Here is an 18,632-nt window from a genome sequence, read left to right as displayed (position 1 = left end):
CGGTTAGGGCACAAGAACCTATCCTGTCACTTGATCTACTTTTGACCCATTTAAAGTTATTTCAGCTTGAAAAGTGAAGGGGACACACGTGGAGTAAGCCTCAGGTGAATCCCCTGACCAGGGACCAGGATGTGAGTACCGTTGCCATCACACAGAGTGCAGGTGCAGGGTGGTTGAAATGTAACACCTTGTTGGATCTCCTTTAGATTCATTTTAAACTTGTTCTGCTTGTCAGTATTTTCTGGTTTCTTTTCAATTAAGGTTTTTCTGTTTTACTTGGCTATTGTGAGGTTTTCTTTTTAAAATGTTCTTCTGGGGAAAGGGGCGCTGATAGCACTGATGACTGTATAACCCCACCCGATGGGCTTGAACAACAGAATTGATGTGAATGGACATACTGAAAAGTGTAAGGCATGTCAATAAAGATAGTCTGAGAAATGTTTTTCCTGGACAGGAGATGCAGGGTAGGTAAATCTATAGCGATAGTAACTGGATTAATGGTTCCTTAGGGGGTTGGGGGTGGCAGGGCTAGAGAGCTAATAATGATGAGTCCAAGAATGAAGATGTTCTAAACGTGATTGTGGTGATGACAACACAGGTCTTCTTGATATGACTAAACTATTGCATTGTATGGTTTGTAAATCATATGCCAATAAGACATTTTGTATTTATGAAAAACCCCGTTGGCAGGGTTTTCCTGACATCTAGTGCTCATGGCAGTATCGCCTTGTGCCTCCTTCCCCTCTAACGCAGGCGAGAAGCTGGTGCCCGGGGCCAGAGAGGTTCTGACGGAAATATTTAAGAGCTGTGCCCACTCGGAGCAGATGCTGAGCCTGACACCAGCGAAGCCCATCAAAGTCTCTGACATTTACCTCAGCAAAGAGCAGATCAACTCCCAGACGCCAGGCAACCTCCTCCACGTCTTCTTCACCAACGTCCGGCCACCCAAAAAGGTGCTGGAGGACCAGCTCACCCAGGTAGGTGCCACCCCTGCCTGCTGCTCCTCGTCGAGCCTGCTGCCCTGCTGGCCGGCCCAAGACCCCTCCGTCCGCGTGTGTGCCTGCAGATCCTGAGGAAGTACGGCGTGCCGAAGCCCAAGTCCGACAAGAGCAAGTACGGCAAGGCGGGCAAGGAGCAGCACCCCGTGAAGGTGGTCAGCACCAAGCGGCCCATCTCCAAGCCGCCCGCCAAGGACAAGGCCGTGCTCAACAGCGTCAGGTGGGGGCAGCCGCCAGCCCGGCCTTCCACCTCGGGAGGGTCTGGCTCAGCCGTGAGAAGTCTTGATAGTAGTAGTAAGGTGACTGGCATTTTCTTTTTCTCAAGTGTGATCATAAATTCTTTTGGCCACATAAATAGGGCAGTTCTGGTGGACAAGATCAGAAAACGCATCTGTGTATTTTGAAAAGAGCTCGGTCACCCCACACATAACGCTACTGTGGACATTAGAGGGCTTCACTTTTTACATGTGAATGTGCATGCTGTTACTCTAACTCTGGGAAGGGTCCAAGGGGCAGAGCTCAATGGAAGATTCAGTGAAGTGCCCCCTCCGCTCTCCCACCCAGTGCCCGGCCCCAGAGCAGTGGTGCTGTTTTATTCTATAACTTTCCAGAATTTTTCTCTGTATATGGGCCATGCACCCTGTGCCTGCATGTTTTCAAAATCCTGGGGATCATCTCCTATCCCCGGGATAGGGCAGAAAGACTCTCTGTGGTTGTCATGTGCCTCCCAGGGCAACACTGTATGAGCGCCCCGGGTTGGGGTAGTGGGGGAGTTCCTAGAGAGCAGATCAGCAGGTCTGTCTGGCCTTCCAGCGAGCACTTGACCTCGGCACCAGCACGGTACCTTGTTTACACCTGTAGCTACACAACATTGTACTTGCTGAGCCTGAGGTATAGTTCGTGGAACTTTCTGTAGGCGCAAGCCTGGGGACTCTGGACTCTCAGACACTCTGATAGCCAGATGCCACCCCGTCGGACTCCAGACTAATGCTTAAAGATGGGAAGAAAAGGCCTTTGTGGGTGGTGTTTTTAAAGCCGCGCTGCCCACAGAACTGGCTGTGAGCCTGGAAATAGGCTGGCTCTGCATGATCACAAGGGCAGCAGCAAGCCACACGTGGCTACTGGGCTCTTGAGATGTGCCCAGTGGCTCTGAGGAAATGTGTTCCCCGTTTCACGGCATTAAGGCTTAAGTACGTAGTGTATCTGGGACAGACAACACAAGCCCTGAGTATGCAGCAAGAAGGTTGGAGAAGCTTCAACATCTGTTTGTCTTCCGAATTGGCACAGTAAATGGTCCTTGGTCTGAGGAAAGGCAACCTGGTACCCAGCCCAGCTCCTCAGCGAGGAGGAGCATGCCCACGGGTGGGCTTGCGGTGCTTCCTCTGGAGGAGGGGAAGGGTGTGGGCGTGCCGAACTCAGAGTCCGGTGGTTTGGTCTACAGCAGGACTGCCTTAAGTGAGAAGAAGCCGACTGTGAAGCCCAAGTCCCCGGAAAAGAACAAGCCCGATGAAAAGGACCCGGAAAAGTCGCCCACCAAAAAGCAGGAAGGTGAGTGAGCAGTCTGGCGGGAGGCAGGGTCCAGGCCCGCTTCCCCCTGGGGATGGACAGTCCACTCAGGGACTACTGCTCCGGCCTGACTGGCCCCTCCCAGCGCTGCACCCCCTTGGGTTGTCTGTGGTTCAGAGCGGGCTGCACTTCAGCCCACTGGGAACTGTGGCCAGCCAACGCTAGTCACTTACCAACACCAGTGAAAGGCCATCTTGCATGATCATGAACTTCTGTAGCTAAAAATAACAGCTCCAGAGTCTCCACACACCCAAGGTGAAGAACAGATGATTGTGGGTGAGCAGTACAGATTGAGCCGTCTCCTTGGAAACGCTCTAGAAGGCACTGGGGACAGTTAAACCTCCCAGAGGCCCAAGCTGCAATGGAAAACACCACTCATGGTAGCATGTGCGCACACAGAAGGACAGGACTGTAGGAACACAGCCGACCGTGGGAGGCTGGGGCCTTGGAGCCCTTGCGAAGTCTAGGGAATTGTGTGGGCAGGCAATGGGGGCCCTGGAGGTCGGGAGCCAGCGGGCCCTACATGGCCTCAGCCCTGGCCGAGAGAGGCTGTGGCGAGGCCGACTTGTGCCCAGCCCTCCCCCGGCCCCACATGCCCCATGTTCGCTTTGCCACCAGTCCCCGAGGAGAAGTACCTGACCTTGGATGGCTTTCACAAGTTTGTTATTGACCGCGCCAAGCAAGACATCCGTAGCGTCTGGAGGGCCATCCTGTCCTGTGGTTACGATCTTCATTTTGAGAGGTAAGAGGGTGGCAGAGGGTGGCTGCTCCACCAGCAGGCCCAAGACTTCCCGGGGGTCCATTCTGTGCACCGCATCCCTCAAGCTTCCTGAGCTAATTTCTCACTCTTCCTAAGAAAAAAGCCAGCAGACATCAAGCAGGCACGCGCTATCCAAGCGAGAGAAGCCACCCTGCGGGCACTGGTGGCCAGGCTTCTAGCCCCTCGGCCGCCGCAGCAGGATGCGGGGCAGCACCGGCCTTTTCAATACCTGGGGTCAGCACAGAGAGATCTGTGCCCGGTGCTGCCACCCACAGCCTGTCCTGAATGGATGAGGGTTCACAGTCACTGATGACCTTGGCATCATGGGGGAAGGAACAAATTCTAAGAACCGTGGTCTAAAGCCAGTGGAGGGCTTTGACTGTGGGGTTTGGGTTGGACGGTAGAAGCTGTATTATAAGTGGGAAGAGAGTGCATGTGGACGGCAGCTTATCCAAATGATGGGCACCTTCCCGGGCTCGGTCAGGCAAGATGGGCTCGTGAGGACTAACCTTCCCAGGAAGCCCCGTTCTTCCAGAGGCTGAGGTCTCGCTCAGAGCACCATCTTGGTAGGAGAGATGACCTGTAGTGGGCGGGGCCCAGTGCAGCTTCCCATTCAAGGAATGGGGACTTACACGCCTAGTGAGGGCTCTCCCACTCCGTGCAGACCCAGCCAGGGGCCGCCCAGTGACTCTGGGCCCAGGGATCCTGGCTGTAACCGGGTAGTAGCGCCATTGCCCCACGTGCACATGGTCTCTAGGGACATGGGTTTACAGGACCACAGAAGGGGAACCAGACCAGACATCTGTCTGTACTCAGCTTTCCCCCATTTCCCCTGTCACGTGATATTAAAATCCTTTCATGAGGTCACTGGCTGGCTGCCCATGACCAAGGGGCAGTGTAACTCTGTGGCTGTGTCCGATGCTGTGCATCAGGCAGATCCCTGGAAATGGGATCGGTGTGTCCGTGGCTGACACTGGGCAGAGCAGTGGCTGAAACAGCGGCCATGCCTGCCCCCCAGAGCCATCTCTGGTTTGGAGGTAGAGAAACCGAGGCTCTCTCTGTCTGCTCACTGTGGCCCAGAGTCCCCATAGGAGCCTGCAGGGCAGCCCCCGACAGCCTGTCCCTGGAAGCCAACCTGCTCTCCAAGAGGGTGGCCTCCGTTCACATGTGCACTTGGAGATGCTAGGCTAAGCCGGTGCTCCGGAAGGCCCGGGGCCCCGCACACTGCAGCCCTCCCTGCCTCTCACCAGGTGTGCCTGCATCGACGTCCGGCATGCTCAGAAGGCCTCCAGGAAGTGGACCCTGGAGATGGACGTGGCGCTTGTGCAGTACATCAACCGGCTGTGCCGCCACCTCGCCATCACCCCGGCCAGGCTCCATCCCCACGAGGTGTACCTCGACCCCGCCGACTCCACCGACCCCAGGGTGGCCTGTCTCCTAAGTAGGTGGCCACAGGGAATCTGCTCTTCGGGCTTCCACCATCAGCCAGCCAGTGGGATGTCCCCCAGGGTGGCACAAGGCTGTGTGGACGGGCCTCATTCCAGAGAGGCAGCCACAGCGCAAAGCCTTGGCCCGGGTGCAGAGAGGGGCTGGGAAGAGTGGGGAGGCCTGAAGAGCCGTGATGGTGGCCACAGTAGGATGTTCATCCCAGCAAGGCCAAGCCACAAACAGGCCTCCGTCACCCCGGCCCACGGCCCACAGCTCTCTGAGCAGCGAGGAGAGCAAGTTAGAGGGGTGTCCTCGGCACAAGGGAACAACTGTGCTCTCTCAAAATTGGGGACGGGACACACAAGCTGTAATCCAGCCCTGGTGCCTCGGACGTTCTATCAGAACACCTGGGCTGGGGGTTCCGTGTCCGAGGCTCCTGGGTGGGTCTGGAGGGCCTTGCGGAGTGGCCTGGCTGTGAGACTGGGCAGTTATCGCTCCTGGCTGCCCTTATACCACCTGTGGTGAGAAGCTCGGGACTGAAGCCCACCTGGGGGCACTCCTGGTGGTGCTCCCCAGGGACAAGGGACCCCCTGGTGCCCACCTCCGGTGGCCGACCTGCCCCCATGCCCACAGATGTGCCCATCGAAAGCCTGCGCCTGCGCTTTGCCCTGCTCCAGTCCCTCAACACCACGCTGGAGACCTTCTTCCTGCCCCTGGTGGAGCTGCGCCAGACGCCCGTGCTCACCCATAGCATTGCCGCCCTGCTCAAGGAGGCCAAAGGTCAGCGAGACCCCCTCCCACTCTCCCGCCTCTGCCCTGCGTTCACACTGAGCGAGCATCTCCCCTTGGACCAGTAGTAGGGCCACCAGAGAGGACCGCAGCCTCAATGTGACACGAGCTCTTCAGTATGGTGCTCCCTAGGAGACCCCTTTGGTGCTTTGCTCCCACCCCCAAGGCAGCCATGACCCCAGCTGAGTGTCAGCCTTCCAGATTTCCCCATTCCAGACCCGTGGACTCACAGCGGTATAATTTGGTTGTTCTATTCCGCACCGTGCTCGGTGACTCCGCTTTCTCTGCCAGCCCCCACCCACGGGGCTGCGGGCTGGTGGCCGGTCACTGTTTAGCCATTGCCGGCAGTAGGCACTTTGGTGGGTTTTACTTTTGTCTGTCTGTGAAAGGGCGGCAACACACTTCCCTTTTCTTTACGTCCTGGGGTTTGATTTCCTACAGGGGCTTCCCCCTGGGCCTGGGAGACTGAAAGGGCCCAGCGGGGACCACCAGCCACCTAGCGCCTCCCCTTATACCCTCTCTTTAGGGCTGATCTTTTATGACACGAAGGTGACGGTGATGAACCGGGTGCTCAATGCCACCGTGCAGAGGACTGCCGACCACGCAGCGCCCGAAATCACCTTGGACCCCTTGGAGATCGTGGGAGGTAGGCACATGCTGGCACTGTCCTCTCCCGAACCCCAGCTGAGGCACCGGGAACCTGGCTCCTGCCATTCTGCTGCCATGTCCTGGCATGTGACTGCCAACTCCACTGGCGCCTGGGGGCAGCAGGGGACAGGCAGGGGTCCCCCCTTCTCCACGCTCTCCTGGCCCCATCTCAGCCTTGGTCACACCCATCTGCATGGGAGGCTTCGGATGTGACCTTACTCCGATCAGCCATGTGCGGCAGGACTCTACCACAGCCTCGGGACAGACACTGAGGGGCGGAGAGAACAAGTGGGCGTAGGGGGACTTTGGGTGGTTGGTCAGGAGGACCTGCCCAGGGTGGGCAGGAATAGCAGGGAATCTTGTAGGCCAGGACATGGGCCATCCAAACAGCGTGAGGGGGACTGCTGAAAGGCAGGGCCTGCAAGGTCCAGCGAGACTCCGCCCAGCATGGGGAGGGTCTGCCCCTTGGGCGGTGTTCTGTGTTGTGGAGCACCACCTGGAGGGCATCATCAGCCTCTCTCTCCCCCCCAGGGGAAATCCGAGCGTCTGAAAACTCTTACTTCTGCCAAGCGGCTCGGCAGCTGGCCTCGGTGCCCTCCTCCCAGCTGTGTGTCCAGCTGGCCAGCGGCGGCGACCCCACGTACTCCTTCAACATGCGCTTCACTGGGGAGGAGGTGCACGGCACCAGTGAGCAGCCCGGCCCTGGCCTCCTCCCCATTACCCTGCCCCCATAAGCCACACACCCCCCACGGCCACTCCCCCACCCCCCTGCTCCGAGAAGCCCCCTCCCACAGCCTGGGCAGGGCAGCTGTGGGAGGCCTGGGAGCTTGACGGTCTCCTTGATCCTGCAGGTGGCTCCTTCCGCCATTTCCTGTGGCAGGTGTGCAAAGAGCTTCAGAGCTCCATGCTGTCCCTGCTCCTTCTGTGCCCCAGCTCAGCTGTCAGTAAGAACAAGGTGAGCCCCTTGCCAGGGTGGGGGGGAGGGGGAGGAGTAGCTGGGCTGGCGGGCTGGCCTTGGCCCTCCTGGCGAGGCCAGTTGTCCTCCTAAAGCAGGTGGGCTCTACCCTTAGTGCCTCATCCCTGCCCCAATCCTGTCACCCCCCCAGGGCAAGTACATCCTGACGCCTGGCCCCATCTCCTACGGTGAGGAGCAGCTGCTGCACTTCCTGGGGCAGCTGCTGGGCATTGCCATTCGGGCCGACGTTCCCCTCCCCCTGGACCTCCTCCCCTCCTTCTGGAAGACACTGGTGGGAGAGCCCCTGGACCCTGACCTTGACCTGAAGGAAGCCGACATCCTCACCTACAATTATGTCAAGAAATTTGAAAGCGTAAGTGAGGGGCACATGTGAGGGGCGGTGTCCTGGGGCCTGCTGTCTGCTCAGGCCCCTGCCATGGGAGACCCAGCTGATCCACTGACAAGTGACAAGGAGGCTCATTTATGGGGACATGAGGCATCAGACAAGAGGTGAAAGTTGCTGCCTGGAGGGAGTGGACATGGTGGGGGCGCAGCTCCAGTGTGTCCCGTCTATCACCGGCCCTCAGGGAGAGCCTGGAAGGGGCTGCCCCTCCTCTCCCTGGGCTGCTAAGGACACGCAGACAGGAACCCACGCACCATCCGCCAGCCCTTCCACGCAGTCTGGCCTCCCCGCTCAGCTTGAGCCAACATGCGCTCAGCCTATGACAGCCCCAAGGTGCGAGTCTGCCCTCCTGGGGAGCTGGCTGGCATTGAGCCTCCTGTCTCTCCTCCCAGATTAATGATGAGACGGAGCTGGAGGCCCTGTGTGCCGAGATCGCCTCCCAGCACCTGGCCTCCGAGAGCCCCGACGGCCCCAACAGGCCCTGCTGCCGCTTCACCTACCTGACCATGACAGGCGAGGAGGTGGAGCTATGCAGCCGCGGCCGGCACATCCCCGTGGCGTGAGTGCACCACAGAGCCCACACCGTGGGCAGCAACCGGGGGTCAGGGCCGGAAGGGAGGCGCGTCTCCCCAAGAACCAGGAGGGTGGGCAGTGTGTGGGTGTCAGGAGAGACCGTGGGGTTTCTCTAGCTCAGCGGTTCTCAACCTGTGGGTCTCGACCCCTTTAGGGGGTCAAATGACCCTTTCACAGGGGTCACCAATTCATAACAGTAGCAAACGGACAGTGATGCATTAGCAACAAAAATAATTATATGGTTGGGGCAGTCACCACCACATGAGGAGAACTGTATGAAAGGGTCGTGGCATTAAGAAGTTTGAGAACCACTGCTCTAGCTGATACCTGCACCTGGCAAATCCTGGCTCAGAGGCTGGAGGATGAACTGTTCGGAAGCCCGTGGGCAGCTGCGAGCTGAAGGCCAAGAGGGAGACCCAGTCCCGCATGGCCCGCGTCTGCTCACCGGCCTCCCCTGCAGGTGGGAGAACAAGGACATCTACTCGGCCGCCATCCGGAGCCTGCGGTTACGCGAGCTACAGAACGTGGAGTGTGTGACTGCCGTGCGCGCGGGCCTGGGTACCATCATCCCCCTGCAGCTGCTCACCACGCTCAGCCCCCGGGAGATGGAGCTGCGCACCTGTGGCCTCCCGTACATCAACCTCGAGTTCCTAAAGGTAGGGCTGCCTGACCTGTGGATGTACAGCCCCGCCTGGGAGTTGTGCTGGTCCCGGCTCACAGCAATTCAGAGAGGCCCCTGGACCAGGGCTACATGGCCTGCCAGCTCCCAAAAAAAGCCCGTTCCTGCCAAGGCTCACTGCTTCTGGGCAGATGCATGGGCTGTAGTCCCCCAAATGGAGCTGCCACCACTGTGCCCTGTGACTGTCACCTCACTACTCGGAGCCCACATGCAGCCTGTTAATCACTCTGCCCAGGATGAGGCCTGGCCGGGCTTGCTACCCAGGGCTTGGGGAAGTGGGGATGGGGCAGCAGAGGCTAGCATTGCCCACCCAGGGCCTCTCTTTCCCAGGCCCACACCATGTACCAGGTGGGGCTGATGGAGACGGACCAGCACATCGAGTTCTTCTGGGGGGCCCTGGAGATGTTCTCCCAGGAGGAGCTGTGCAAGTTCATCAAATTTGCCTGCAACCAAGAGCGCATCCCGTTCACCTGCCCCTGCAAAGATGGGGGCCCCGACACGGCCCACGTGCCCCCATACCCCATGAAGATCGCCCCTCCAGATGGCACAGCAGGTACTGGGACCCAAGGCCAAAATGAGGGAGGCAGGTGGGGGCCAGGCCCAGACGTCAAAACATGCATACACACCTGCGTGTGACTAGATTTGATGACCCCCAGACCACTGATGACCACCCCCCACCCCGCCTCCTGACACAACCTTCCTCTGACCTGGCCAGACCCGAGGAAGAGGCCCCAAGGCCGTGCATCTCCACAGGACCCTCACCCCACCCACTGGTCTCTCTCCAGGTTCCCCAGACTCGCGCTACATCCGGGTGGAGACCTGCATGTTCATGATCAAACTGCCCCAGTACTCCTCCCTGGACATCATGCTGGAGAAGCTGCGCTGTGCCATTCACTACCGCGAAGACCCCCTCAGTGGCTGAGCCAGAGGAGGCCCGAGGTTGGCTGTCACCAGCTCCGAGGTTCGGTTTGGAGCCTGCTCTGTGGGCACATCCCTCTGGGGCGCCCGCACCACAAGTCGGAGACCTTTTGTTTTTCTCAACTCTTGTCCACAGTCCAGGGCCTCCTGGAAGACTTAACCTTTTGTAGCCATACGTTTCGTGATGGGTTGGTTCTTTTGCTGCCTGTTTGTGGTATGTTTGTAGGATAGTTTAGTTCCCAGACAGTTTGTGTCTAATTGGACCTTCTTGGCCAGTTGCTCTTCGCTTCTGGGTTCTCCTGCCATCCGGGCCCAGGAGGTTCCTCATTGCAGACCCACCAAGCAGGAGGCTGGTGGTGAGGTGAGCACAGGTCTCCACAAACAAGGCCCCAGGCCTGCCCGCCCCGAGCTGGCTTTTCTCCAGGAGGCCCTGCCCAGCCAGGTATCCTTTGGTCTGGAGTGGTGTTGCCGTCTACCAGCACCGAAGAGCCACATTCATGGGGCTTTGTGTGCTGAATCCTCCTGCTTGAGAATGGTCTTAGCTGTTCTGAGAAGCCCACGGGGTTCCCCTCCCCTCCCCCCCACCTCTCAGACAGGCAGTCCTGCCTGCTCTGGGGCTGGCTCTCTAGCCATTGGTTGAGGGTTTCCCAGCAGTGCCGGATGAAGGCGAACTGGAGACCCTAGGCCCAGGTTCTTTGTGGAGCCAAGCCACATACACCCAGCACCAGGGGTTGTGGTAAAAGTCCAGGCCCCCCGGGTGGATCTCGGACATACCGAGTAGGAAGGCCCTGGAGCTCAGCCTGTCCTACTCTTGTCCTAGGAGCAGGCCGTCTTGCTGCAGTGTCTGGAGTGGGGGTGGGGTGGGGACATGAAGAAGAAAGGACCATATCCACTTTGTAAACGCCCTCAGTCACTGCTCAGCCCTTCCAGTCCAGATGGAGACTCCAGGGGGCCTTTCTGGGCCATCTGGCCAAGAGGTGGGTGTAGGAGGCCCCGGCTGGCTTCTCTGACCCACTGATGTGTGCGCCAGGGCTGACTGCCTGGAGCTCACCCACTGCCCAGTGCATTTGTGCCCCAAATTGGTCTTGTCCAGTGGTACCTTGTTGCAGAACAGCACATGCCAGCTTGTCGGATACTCGTTTTGGGCTTCGCCTTGCTGTGTTCATTGTACGTGATTGTGAACAGTGGGTCTCGGAGGGCCTGCTGTTGGCTGAGGTGGTGCTGGAAGGAGGGCTGGGAGGGAGAAATGGCCCTCTCCCTGTGGCAGCCCTGGGCTGCCTGAAGCAAGCACCTCCCCCTCCCCGCACTTCTTAGGAAATGCATTAAGGACCATGGTAGTGAAGATATCTCCGACCCAAGAAAAAGATCTTCCTCAGCTGAATCGGTGCTGTTGCGTCCACTCTGTTTTGATGTAGGAGTCGTCTCGAGTTGAGTGCCAGATACAATGCCCTACCCCACCTCCCCCAAAGAAAGGTGGCCAGCTGGCTACCTCCCAAGGCCACAGCCCCCTGGACAGGGCAGGTGGGAGGGGCCCATCCTGACAAGGATCCTTTCATTTCCTCCTGCAGAAAGGAAAGCCTTTGGGTTTATTAGAAGTGGCTGGTTTCCTCCCTTTATATCTAAATTCTTGGTACCGCCCCGTCCTCCCATCCTTGAACGGACTTGGAAATCTGTCAGCTACCTCCCCAAGAGGGCTTTGGGACGCTCTGTCGGCCCCTCACTTGATTAGGTGACAGCTGTGAGTAAGATACCTGCTGCTAACGTGACTGCTTGTCCCAGAGAGCACATTGAGGTCCAGACAGAACCCAACCTTTGGCCCTAAAACACGTGTGCTGTAAAGTTACTTGATGTATATTTATTATAATTATTTATGGTTGCATTTAACAAACTTTTCATTCAATTTGATGCTGTTTACACCACTGCTGTGTAAAGGAGGCTCACCACAAGGCAAACCGTCGCACCAATAAATAACCTTCATCTAATTTTGATTTACCTCCAGCGTTGTGTGATCATCTACTCTTGCTGAGCAAGTTCAAAGGCTGACGTGCTTGGAATGGCTCTGATATTTGAGAGCCCCCAAGTGGCTGGGAATTAAAGTGTTTCTGATGACTGGTCTCTGCACTCTTGAAGTGATTGTGCCTCCATTCTCCTATAGACTGCCGTCCCCCCACTGGGCACCTTCAGGTCCTTCCTGCTTTCATCTGGAAAATATGAGCAGAGAAGAAAACCCAAGAGCAGGGCTACACCCCCGACATCCTGCCCAGCGGTGCCCCTGCACCTGGTCTGTGCTTTTCTGCCGCCGTAGGGGCTTGTCTGCAGATGGCCCAGGCCATTGTCAGGCTAGGTATCCTCGACAGCAGGGGTGGGGGGGTGGAGTCGGGAGGGTGGATGTAGAGCTTTGCAAAGGGAAAACATGCTCAGTCTTACTTTCTAAAATCAGTGCCTTGCAAAGCTGCCTCTTGTCCACAGGGGAATCTAACTCATGTTTTCTTGACCACCTTTGCTCCGTAGAAAGAGTCCCAGTAGAGTAACAGTTCAACACTTCCAGCTGCTCTGGGGAAGAGACATGGCAAACTCCAAAAAGGACTGACAGCCTTGGGAAGCACTCTACTCAGTCCCAAAGGTCAGAGTCCGGTTGATGGCCAACAGTGGAACAGCACTGCACTGCTCCACAGGTCGCAACCCCGCCCAGCTGATGCTCAGGATTCGGCTCCGCCATTCTTGTACTGGCCTTCAGTGACATGTCCCAGGTCCACCTTTACTTAGGGAGATGCAGGGCAGTTTTCCTTGCGTTGTCTCCTCTATGATGTCAGGTACTGGAAATGGAGAAGCAGCCACCACAACAAAGAGAAGCCTGCTAGTTAAGACCTGAGGAGCCAAGAAGAGCTGTTACCCACTCAGCCTGGCCAGCCTCCTGCTCTCCACTGCTGAGGCCATCTCTGGGGGCAGTTTCTTCAAAAAGTACACCATGCAACGCCTCATTCATTATGAAACCAGACCCAAACCTACTGCAGTCCAGTCACAAAGTTCTGAGCCCCTAGGTACAGGAAATAGTTTGCTTATGCAATTGTGTGGATGAAGTTTTCACAACTGAGCCCTGTGTATGCTCCACCACGTTCATGGCTATATTTGTAGGAAAGGTAAAACTATCAGCACTTTTGAGGAATTTGCTGTTCTCTCCTTAGCTGACACAAGTTCCCCTTCCCAAATCACCAGAGCTGGCACACGTGTCAGTCACTCATCCAAAAGCGTTTGAGAGAAACTTCACCTTGAGCCTGGTGGTCATGTGGATCTGCTAGTTATAAAGAAAACCCCAGAGTGAGCCTAGGGCTGCTCACCCCCTACCCCCACCCCCAGGCTGATACCACCCACTCTAGTATCCCTGAACCCCCACAGATCACAGAGAAGGAAACCAGAGACTGAGCTGAACTTCAAATACAAACTTTATTTCTATTACAAGGAAGTGAATTACCTGTAATAGTAAAATAAAAAGAGGGGAGGGATGCTGACACTTGATTTTCAGGGCCAGCCAGGGAGCTAAGGCCTCAGTTCTGCCCATGACAGAATCCAGCATGGACCTGGCAGGAGCAGAGCGCCCCCAGCCTCCCCAACAAAGAGAGGCTGCCCAGTGGAGACGAAAAAGCTATGCTCTCCACCAGAAACCCAAGGCAGTGATGCCAAATGCCAAAGCAGCAGCTCAAAACAGCCCTGGTCTGCCAGCCTCCAGTTCAACTCTTCTCCAAAAGCCTGGTTTCTCACTTACATATGGGAACCTTTAGCTCCTTTCCACGGCCAGGCGGCCCAATTTTTACCACTGGGAGGCACAGTATAGTCAAAAAAAGTCTCCCCAAACCCCTCCTGCAAAGAGAATCCATTCACTGGTGGGTACCGGGCTTCCAAGCCCTTGCCACCTCCCACCAGGCCCACAAAGCACCAGGAAGCAGTGGTGACAGAACGCCAAGATGTGGAGCCCTGGTGGGCTAACGATGTAAATGCTGCCAGTGACAGCTACAGCAGAAACCATTTCCACACACCCTCCCTCAAACCCCCAAACTCCCACAGCACAATCTCAAAAGACACAAAATGGCCACAACCTAGAAAAAGTTAAACTCCGAAAGACTCCTCTGGCAGGAGAGGCAGGGCCTGCACGCAGCAAGTGCTGCTGAGCATGGAAGGCAGGAGCTATGGGAGGTGCTTGGGAAAACAGTTACTCCTCCTCCTCTTCCTCCTCCGTATCCCCAGCTCCCTGCTGTTTGGAGCTTTGTGCCTGTGGAACCAACAGAACAAACATGAAGCAAGTGCAGCTCGGTGTGTAATGAACCCGTTGCCAAGGAGTCAATGCCACTCAGAGCAACCCTAGGGGACAGCAGACCCGCTGTGAACCGCCCGCAGGGTGTGTCCTTGCACCCACAGGGCAGCTGGTGGTTTCAAACCGTCAACCTGTTAGCAGCTGAGCGCTTACCCAGTGTGTACCAGTAGGGCTCCTTCACTCCTTCCCTAGGGCCCTGCACATGTCCGCTTCTAGAGAAACCTCATCCCAAGCCATGACCGCAGAGCCAGGCCCTCCAGCCAGACCAGCCTGGTCTCCAGCTCTCCCTCCAACTTGGAGCACCATCAGCCCCCCCACTCCTGGGTGGCAGGCCCTGGGCAGGTATCCTGGGCTGGATGTCTACTTACCTTGGTGGTTCTGTTGCGGTAGCTGGCGGCTGGGGGGTTGACTCGGGAGTTCCTGCCACCTTCACTCCTACCACTGTAAGAAAGGGGTTGGAAGTGGTTCCTAAGATGCCCTGGGCACAGACTGGAAATTCTAAGGGGGGCAGCTAAGGCCCACACGCTTCCTCTCCCAACAGACCTCCCTGACCCTAGTCAAGGCTGGGGGGACTCTGTTCCCAGCCAGTTGATTCTTACCTGGCTCCATATCTTCCCCCAGGCCCTCGGGGGAAGGACACAAGTGCTTCTGGGTAGAGATTTCGAACAGGGTGAACTGCTGAAATGTGCCCAGGGCCCAGGGCCCCATTATGGCTGTTGCAATTCTGCCCCGGGATGTCCTGGCTGTCTGAGTTGTTGAGTTTCAGCACACGAGGAGGGCTGGGCTGGCCCCCAGGCCTGGGGCCAGATACCACCCTGGACATTCGGTTACAGGGAGTTGTCATACTGTTCATGGGTCTGTTGGGAGGCAGAGGGTAGGTGGGCCCTTTAGCCTCTTCCTGCTTGATGAGCTCCATGTAGCTGGTAGGCAGGTCCCCTGAGGAGAGAGGCAGAGGTGTAGTACTGGAGCCAGGGCAAGAGCAATGGGCTGCAGGATCTTGCTGGGGACATTTTGACCAGCCTCCCAACTCATCAAACTCAGGCTCTGAAAAAGAGACTTGCCTGGTTGGGAGGATGAGGCCCTCCCTGAAATAGCGATGAGAGTGAGCTGGAGTTCCCTAAGCCTGTGTAAGTGGGAAACCTGTCAGCAGAGGAAAAGTCAAATATTTCCTACTAAGGGGAATGACCAAAAAGTGCTAAGGCAGAAAGAACACTTGTGGGGCCCGGAACAAGGCAGTCCCGATGTTCTCTAGGCGCCCAAGCTTCACTGTGTATCCGGGAGGCCAGCCAAGAGCAGCCATGCTACGAAGTAGAGACAGCAAGTGCCATGTGCTGCATGAGCCCGACTGCCAAACCTGTCCCACGACAGACTCCAAGGTCATTACCCTAGGAATCCACTCAGCCAGCTTGGGCTCCAGGAGACCTGTGGTGCTCGGCCAAATGTGAATTTCAATAAACCCCAGTAGGAGCAGACGAGCACTGGTCAGTAGATCAAAGCTAGCAGTGGACCCCGGGGCTCATACCCTGGTGCCTGACCCGCCTCCTGGGCAGCTCCGGTGAGGTCTCTGGAGGCTGAGAATCCTGTCGAGGAAACCCCTCGGTCACTTGGTTGTTGGCCGTAGCTGGACGTTGGTCACACTGGTCCTGACAAAGGAAACCCAGAAAGAATGCTGCTGACTGAGCATTCCTGACGGGGGAGCAGTGAGGGAGGGACAGGAAGAGCAGGTTGTGGAAGTCCCCTTCTTATTGGAAGGGAACTGGGATAACCTCTGAGAAGGATGTCCTGGGGACCCACATGAGGCACAGGTCTGGACAGGAGCAATCGTTCCTTTTAACACCCAAGGCTCAGTCAGCAGGACTTGCTGATCGGAGCCTAGGTGAAGGAAGGGCTGGTGTTGAAACCCAGAAAAGCATTTCTTTGCTTTGACCAAAGAACACCTGCCAGATTGTGTATTTCACAATCTTCCCAGGGGACAAGCAGTTGCTTAGAAAAATAAAATGCAGTGTTCCTGCATTGGCAGCTACACAGCACCAACTAGATGGATGGCACTGAATACACTTGCAGTATTAGCTCCGCATAACAAGACTGGGCAGAAGGTGTTATGTGCCACTAACAGGTTGGAGTCCTTTATTGCTGTCCCCAGTCCAAGACTAGGCCTCCCAGGCCTCCTAGGATGCAAGTCCCAAATGCCCTCACCCCAGGAAGGACCCACCCAGGCAAAAGCAGTGATGCCGGAGAAATTCTCTAACCCCTCTGCAACCTCAGAACAGAGTAATGGATGCTAGTCCTCAGCCTAGTGCCAACTGCCACAGGGCAGACAGCCTGACAACCTGAGACATGCACACGTCAGGAGAGCAGCTCCTCTCACTGGGCCTGAATGGCCAGACACCACCTGTGGGCTCCTGCTCGGGCTGCAATTGGACTTAAAAAACTAAAATAGCATCTGGGTTCTGAGTCTCAGATTCCTGAAGAGGCTTGCCAGCCTCCAGACTCTTACTTGGTGATGGAATAGCACCTCCTCTTCCAACTGCACCCCGCAGAATTCACAGGGGATGATGATGCTCTCCTCCACAGGGGGTGAGCTGGTCAGGCCCATCAGAGACTCTAGCTCATTAGCCTGCTGCAGAAACTTCTGGAAGACGTTATCAGGACGCTCCATCACTTTGGGGGAAGAGCGGCCCGTACTGAACGGAGGTAAGGCACATGAAGGGTTACAGCTCGTCTGCCATTCACAAAGGATAGGTTAAAAGAGAAAAAAAAAAAAAAAGGCACAAGTTAATGAAAAAAAATAATAAAATAACCCAGAACTAGTCCCAGAATGTTTTTTCTTTTTTTATAAATCATTTTATTGGGAGCTCGTCTGGCTCGAATCACAATCCATCTATCCATGTCAAGCACATTTGTACATGTTGCTGTCATCATTTTCAAAACATTTTCTTTCTACTGGAGCCCTTGGTATCAGCTCATTTTTTCCCCTCCCTCATGACCCCTTGATAATTTATAATTTTTTCATGTCTTACACTGACCGATATCTCCCTCCCTCCACCCACTTTTCTATTGTCCATCCCCCAGGGAAGGGGTTGTATGTAGATCATGTGATCTGTTCCCGCCTTTCCCCCCCACCATCCCCTTACCCTCCTGGTATCACTACTCTCATTATTGGTCCTGAGGGGTTTATCTTAGATTCCCTGTTTCCAGTTCTTATCTGCACCCGTGTACATGCTTTGGTCTAGCTAGATTTGTAAGGTAGAATTGGAATCTTGATAGTGGAGGGGAGGAAGCATTAAAAAACTAGAGGAAATTTGTATGTTTCATCGATGCTATACTGCACTCTGACTGGCTCGTCTCTTCCTTATGACCCTTGTGTAAGGGGGTGTCCAATTGTCTACAGATGGACTTTGGGTCTCCACTTATTCATATTGATATGATTTTTTGTTCTGGGTCTTTTGAAGCCTAATACCTGATCCCATGGACACTTCATGATCACACAGGCTGTTGTGCTTGACTTCCATGTGGCCTTTGCTGCTTCTCAGCGAGATGGCCACTTGTTTATCTTTAAGCCTTTAAGACCCCGCATGCTACATCTTTTGATAGTCTGGCACCATCAACTTTCTTCACCACATTTGCTTATGCACCCATTTTGTCTTCAGCGATCAGGTCAGGAAGGTGAGCAGCACAGAATGCCAGGTTATTAGAACACAGTGTTCTTATGTTGAAGTACTTGAATAAAGGCCCAATGTCTGTCTGCTACCTTAATACTTAACATATAAATATATGTACATAGATCTGTTTCCCAGAACATTTTCTAGTAAGAACTCACAACTTTAATATGGGGGAGAGGGACCAAAAAGGGTTTAGGGGAAAATAAACTTTAGGGGCTCCCACACTTAAGACTGTCTTGTCAGGCATGCCTCCTCCAAGTAAGATGTCTAGAGAGGGGGCTGAGGAGGCAAGAAAAAAGGGGAAAAAAAAGAGGCCAGACAGAAAGCCATGATCCTCCCAGAGAACTGCCAATACTTATAGGGCTCTTGGTACATGCAGAGCCCAGAGCCGAGCCCAGAGGGTCTCTGGAGATGGACATCAGCATGGGTGGGGGCAGCTAAGCCGCTGAAAGGAACATTGCTTGTCTACGAATGAGGCCGAGCAGCCCTCAGGCCCAGGTTGGTCACCAGGGCAAAAGCACAGCAGCTACTCCCATCACCAGCAAGGCAATAACCAGCGTGGTCTGCAGCCGCCCCTCTGGCCGCCACACACACTCTGACAGCCCCTGCCTATGTCCCCACACACCTGATGGTCGATCAGCAGCTCCTCTGGGTAGAGTTCCTCACAGAACTCACAAGGCAACAGCGTCTCGCCAGCAGCACCTAGGTATTAGTCCACACAAGATTCATGTCAACCTCTCATCGACCCGGCAACTTTACATTTCACTTCCTTTGACACTCCCAAGATGCAGCCATTGGTGGGGCTCAAAAGGAAACCACCTAGTGACAAATCCTAGGCCAAAGCTTCCTCTATGGAATATGGTGTGTACCTGCTAAGTGAGATATTCTGAGGCACTGATCTAAGAGCTTTTCCATAGACTATGCATAATCTCAATCCCCAGGAA

The 18,632-nt window shown here is 55.7% G+C and overlaps 2 protein-coding genes across 3 annotated transcripts in view; one reads left to right on the top strand and one right to left on the bottom strand.

Moving 5' to 3' along the window:
- The window catches only part of HECTD4 (HECT domain E3 ubiquitin protein ligase 4), a 112,988-nt gene extending 101,279 nt beyond the window's left edge, over nt 1-11,709 (top strand). The window contains exons 61-74 of the mRNA XM_045296692.1: nt 754-977; nt 1,067-1,218; nt 2,440-2,546; nt 3,183-3,306; nt 4,575-4,765; nt 5,386-5,532; nt 6,068-6,187; nt 6,721-6,876; nt 7,041-7,144; nt 7,296-7,517; nt 7,940-8,106; nt 8,581-8,776; nt 9,130-9,352; nt 9,585-11,709. Coding sequence (XP_045152627.1) covers nt 754-977; nt 1,067-1,218; nt 2,440-2,546; nt 3,183-3,306; nt 4,575-4,765; nt 5,386-5,532; nt 6,068-6,187; nt 6,721-6,876; nt 7,041-7,144; nt 7,296-7,517; nt 7,940-8,106; nt 8,581-8,776; nt 9,130-9,352; nt 9,585-9,721 — 2,270 coding nt within the window. The 3' untranslated portion in view covers nt 9,722-11,709. The remainder of the gene's footprint in view (nt 1-753; nt 978-1,066; nt 1,219-2,439; nt 2,547-3,182; nt 3,307-4,574; nt 4,766-5,385; nt 5,533-6,067; nt 6,188-6,720; nt 6,877-7,040; nt 7,145-7,295; nt 7,518-7,939; nt 8,107-8,580; nt 8,777-9,129; nt 9,353-9,584) is intronic.
- A 1,433-nt stretch (nt 11,710-13,142) lies between these two features.
- The window catches only part of TRAFD1 (TRAF-type zinc finger domain containing 1), a 57,056-nt gene continuing 51,566 nt past the window's right edge, over nt 13,143-18,632 (bottom strand). For both annotated transcript variants that reach the window (XM_004709656.2, XM_045296770.1), the window contains 6 exons: nt 18,314-18,390; nt 16,524-16,748; nt 15,549-15,669; nt 14,626-14,962; nt 14,395-14,467; nt 13,143-13,984 (listed from right to left, as the gene is read on the bottom strand). In XM_004709656.2, the coding sequence (XP_004709713.1) occupies nt 13,925-13,984; nt 14,395-14,467; nt 14,626-14,962; nt 15,549-15,669; nt 16,524-16,748; nt 18,314-18,390 (893 nt within the window). In that variant the 3' untranslated portion in view covers nt 13,143-13,924. The remainder of the gene's footprint in view (nt 13,985-14,394; nt 14,468-14,625; nt 14,963-15,548; nt 15,670-16,523; nt 16,749-18,313; nt 18,391-18,632) is intronic.

This window comes from Echinops telfairi, unplaced genomic scaffold (genome assembly GCF_000313985.2).
Source record: "Echinops telfairi isolate 266 unplaced genomic scaffold, ASM31398v2 ScPeMD7_7412;HRSCAF=8450, whole genome shotgun sequence".
Classification (NCBI taxonomy): Eukaryota; Metazoa; Chordata; class Mammalia; order Afrosoricida; family Tenrecidae; genus Echinops; species Echinops telfairi.
Note: the sequence above shows the minus strand (reverse complement) of the source record. Positions and strands in the feature narration are given on the sequence as shown.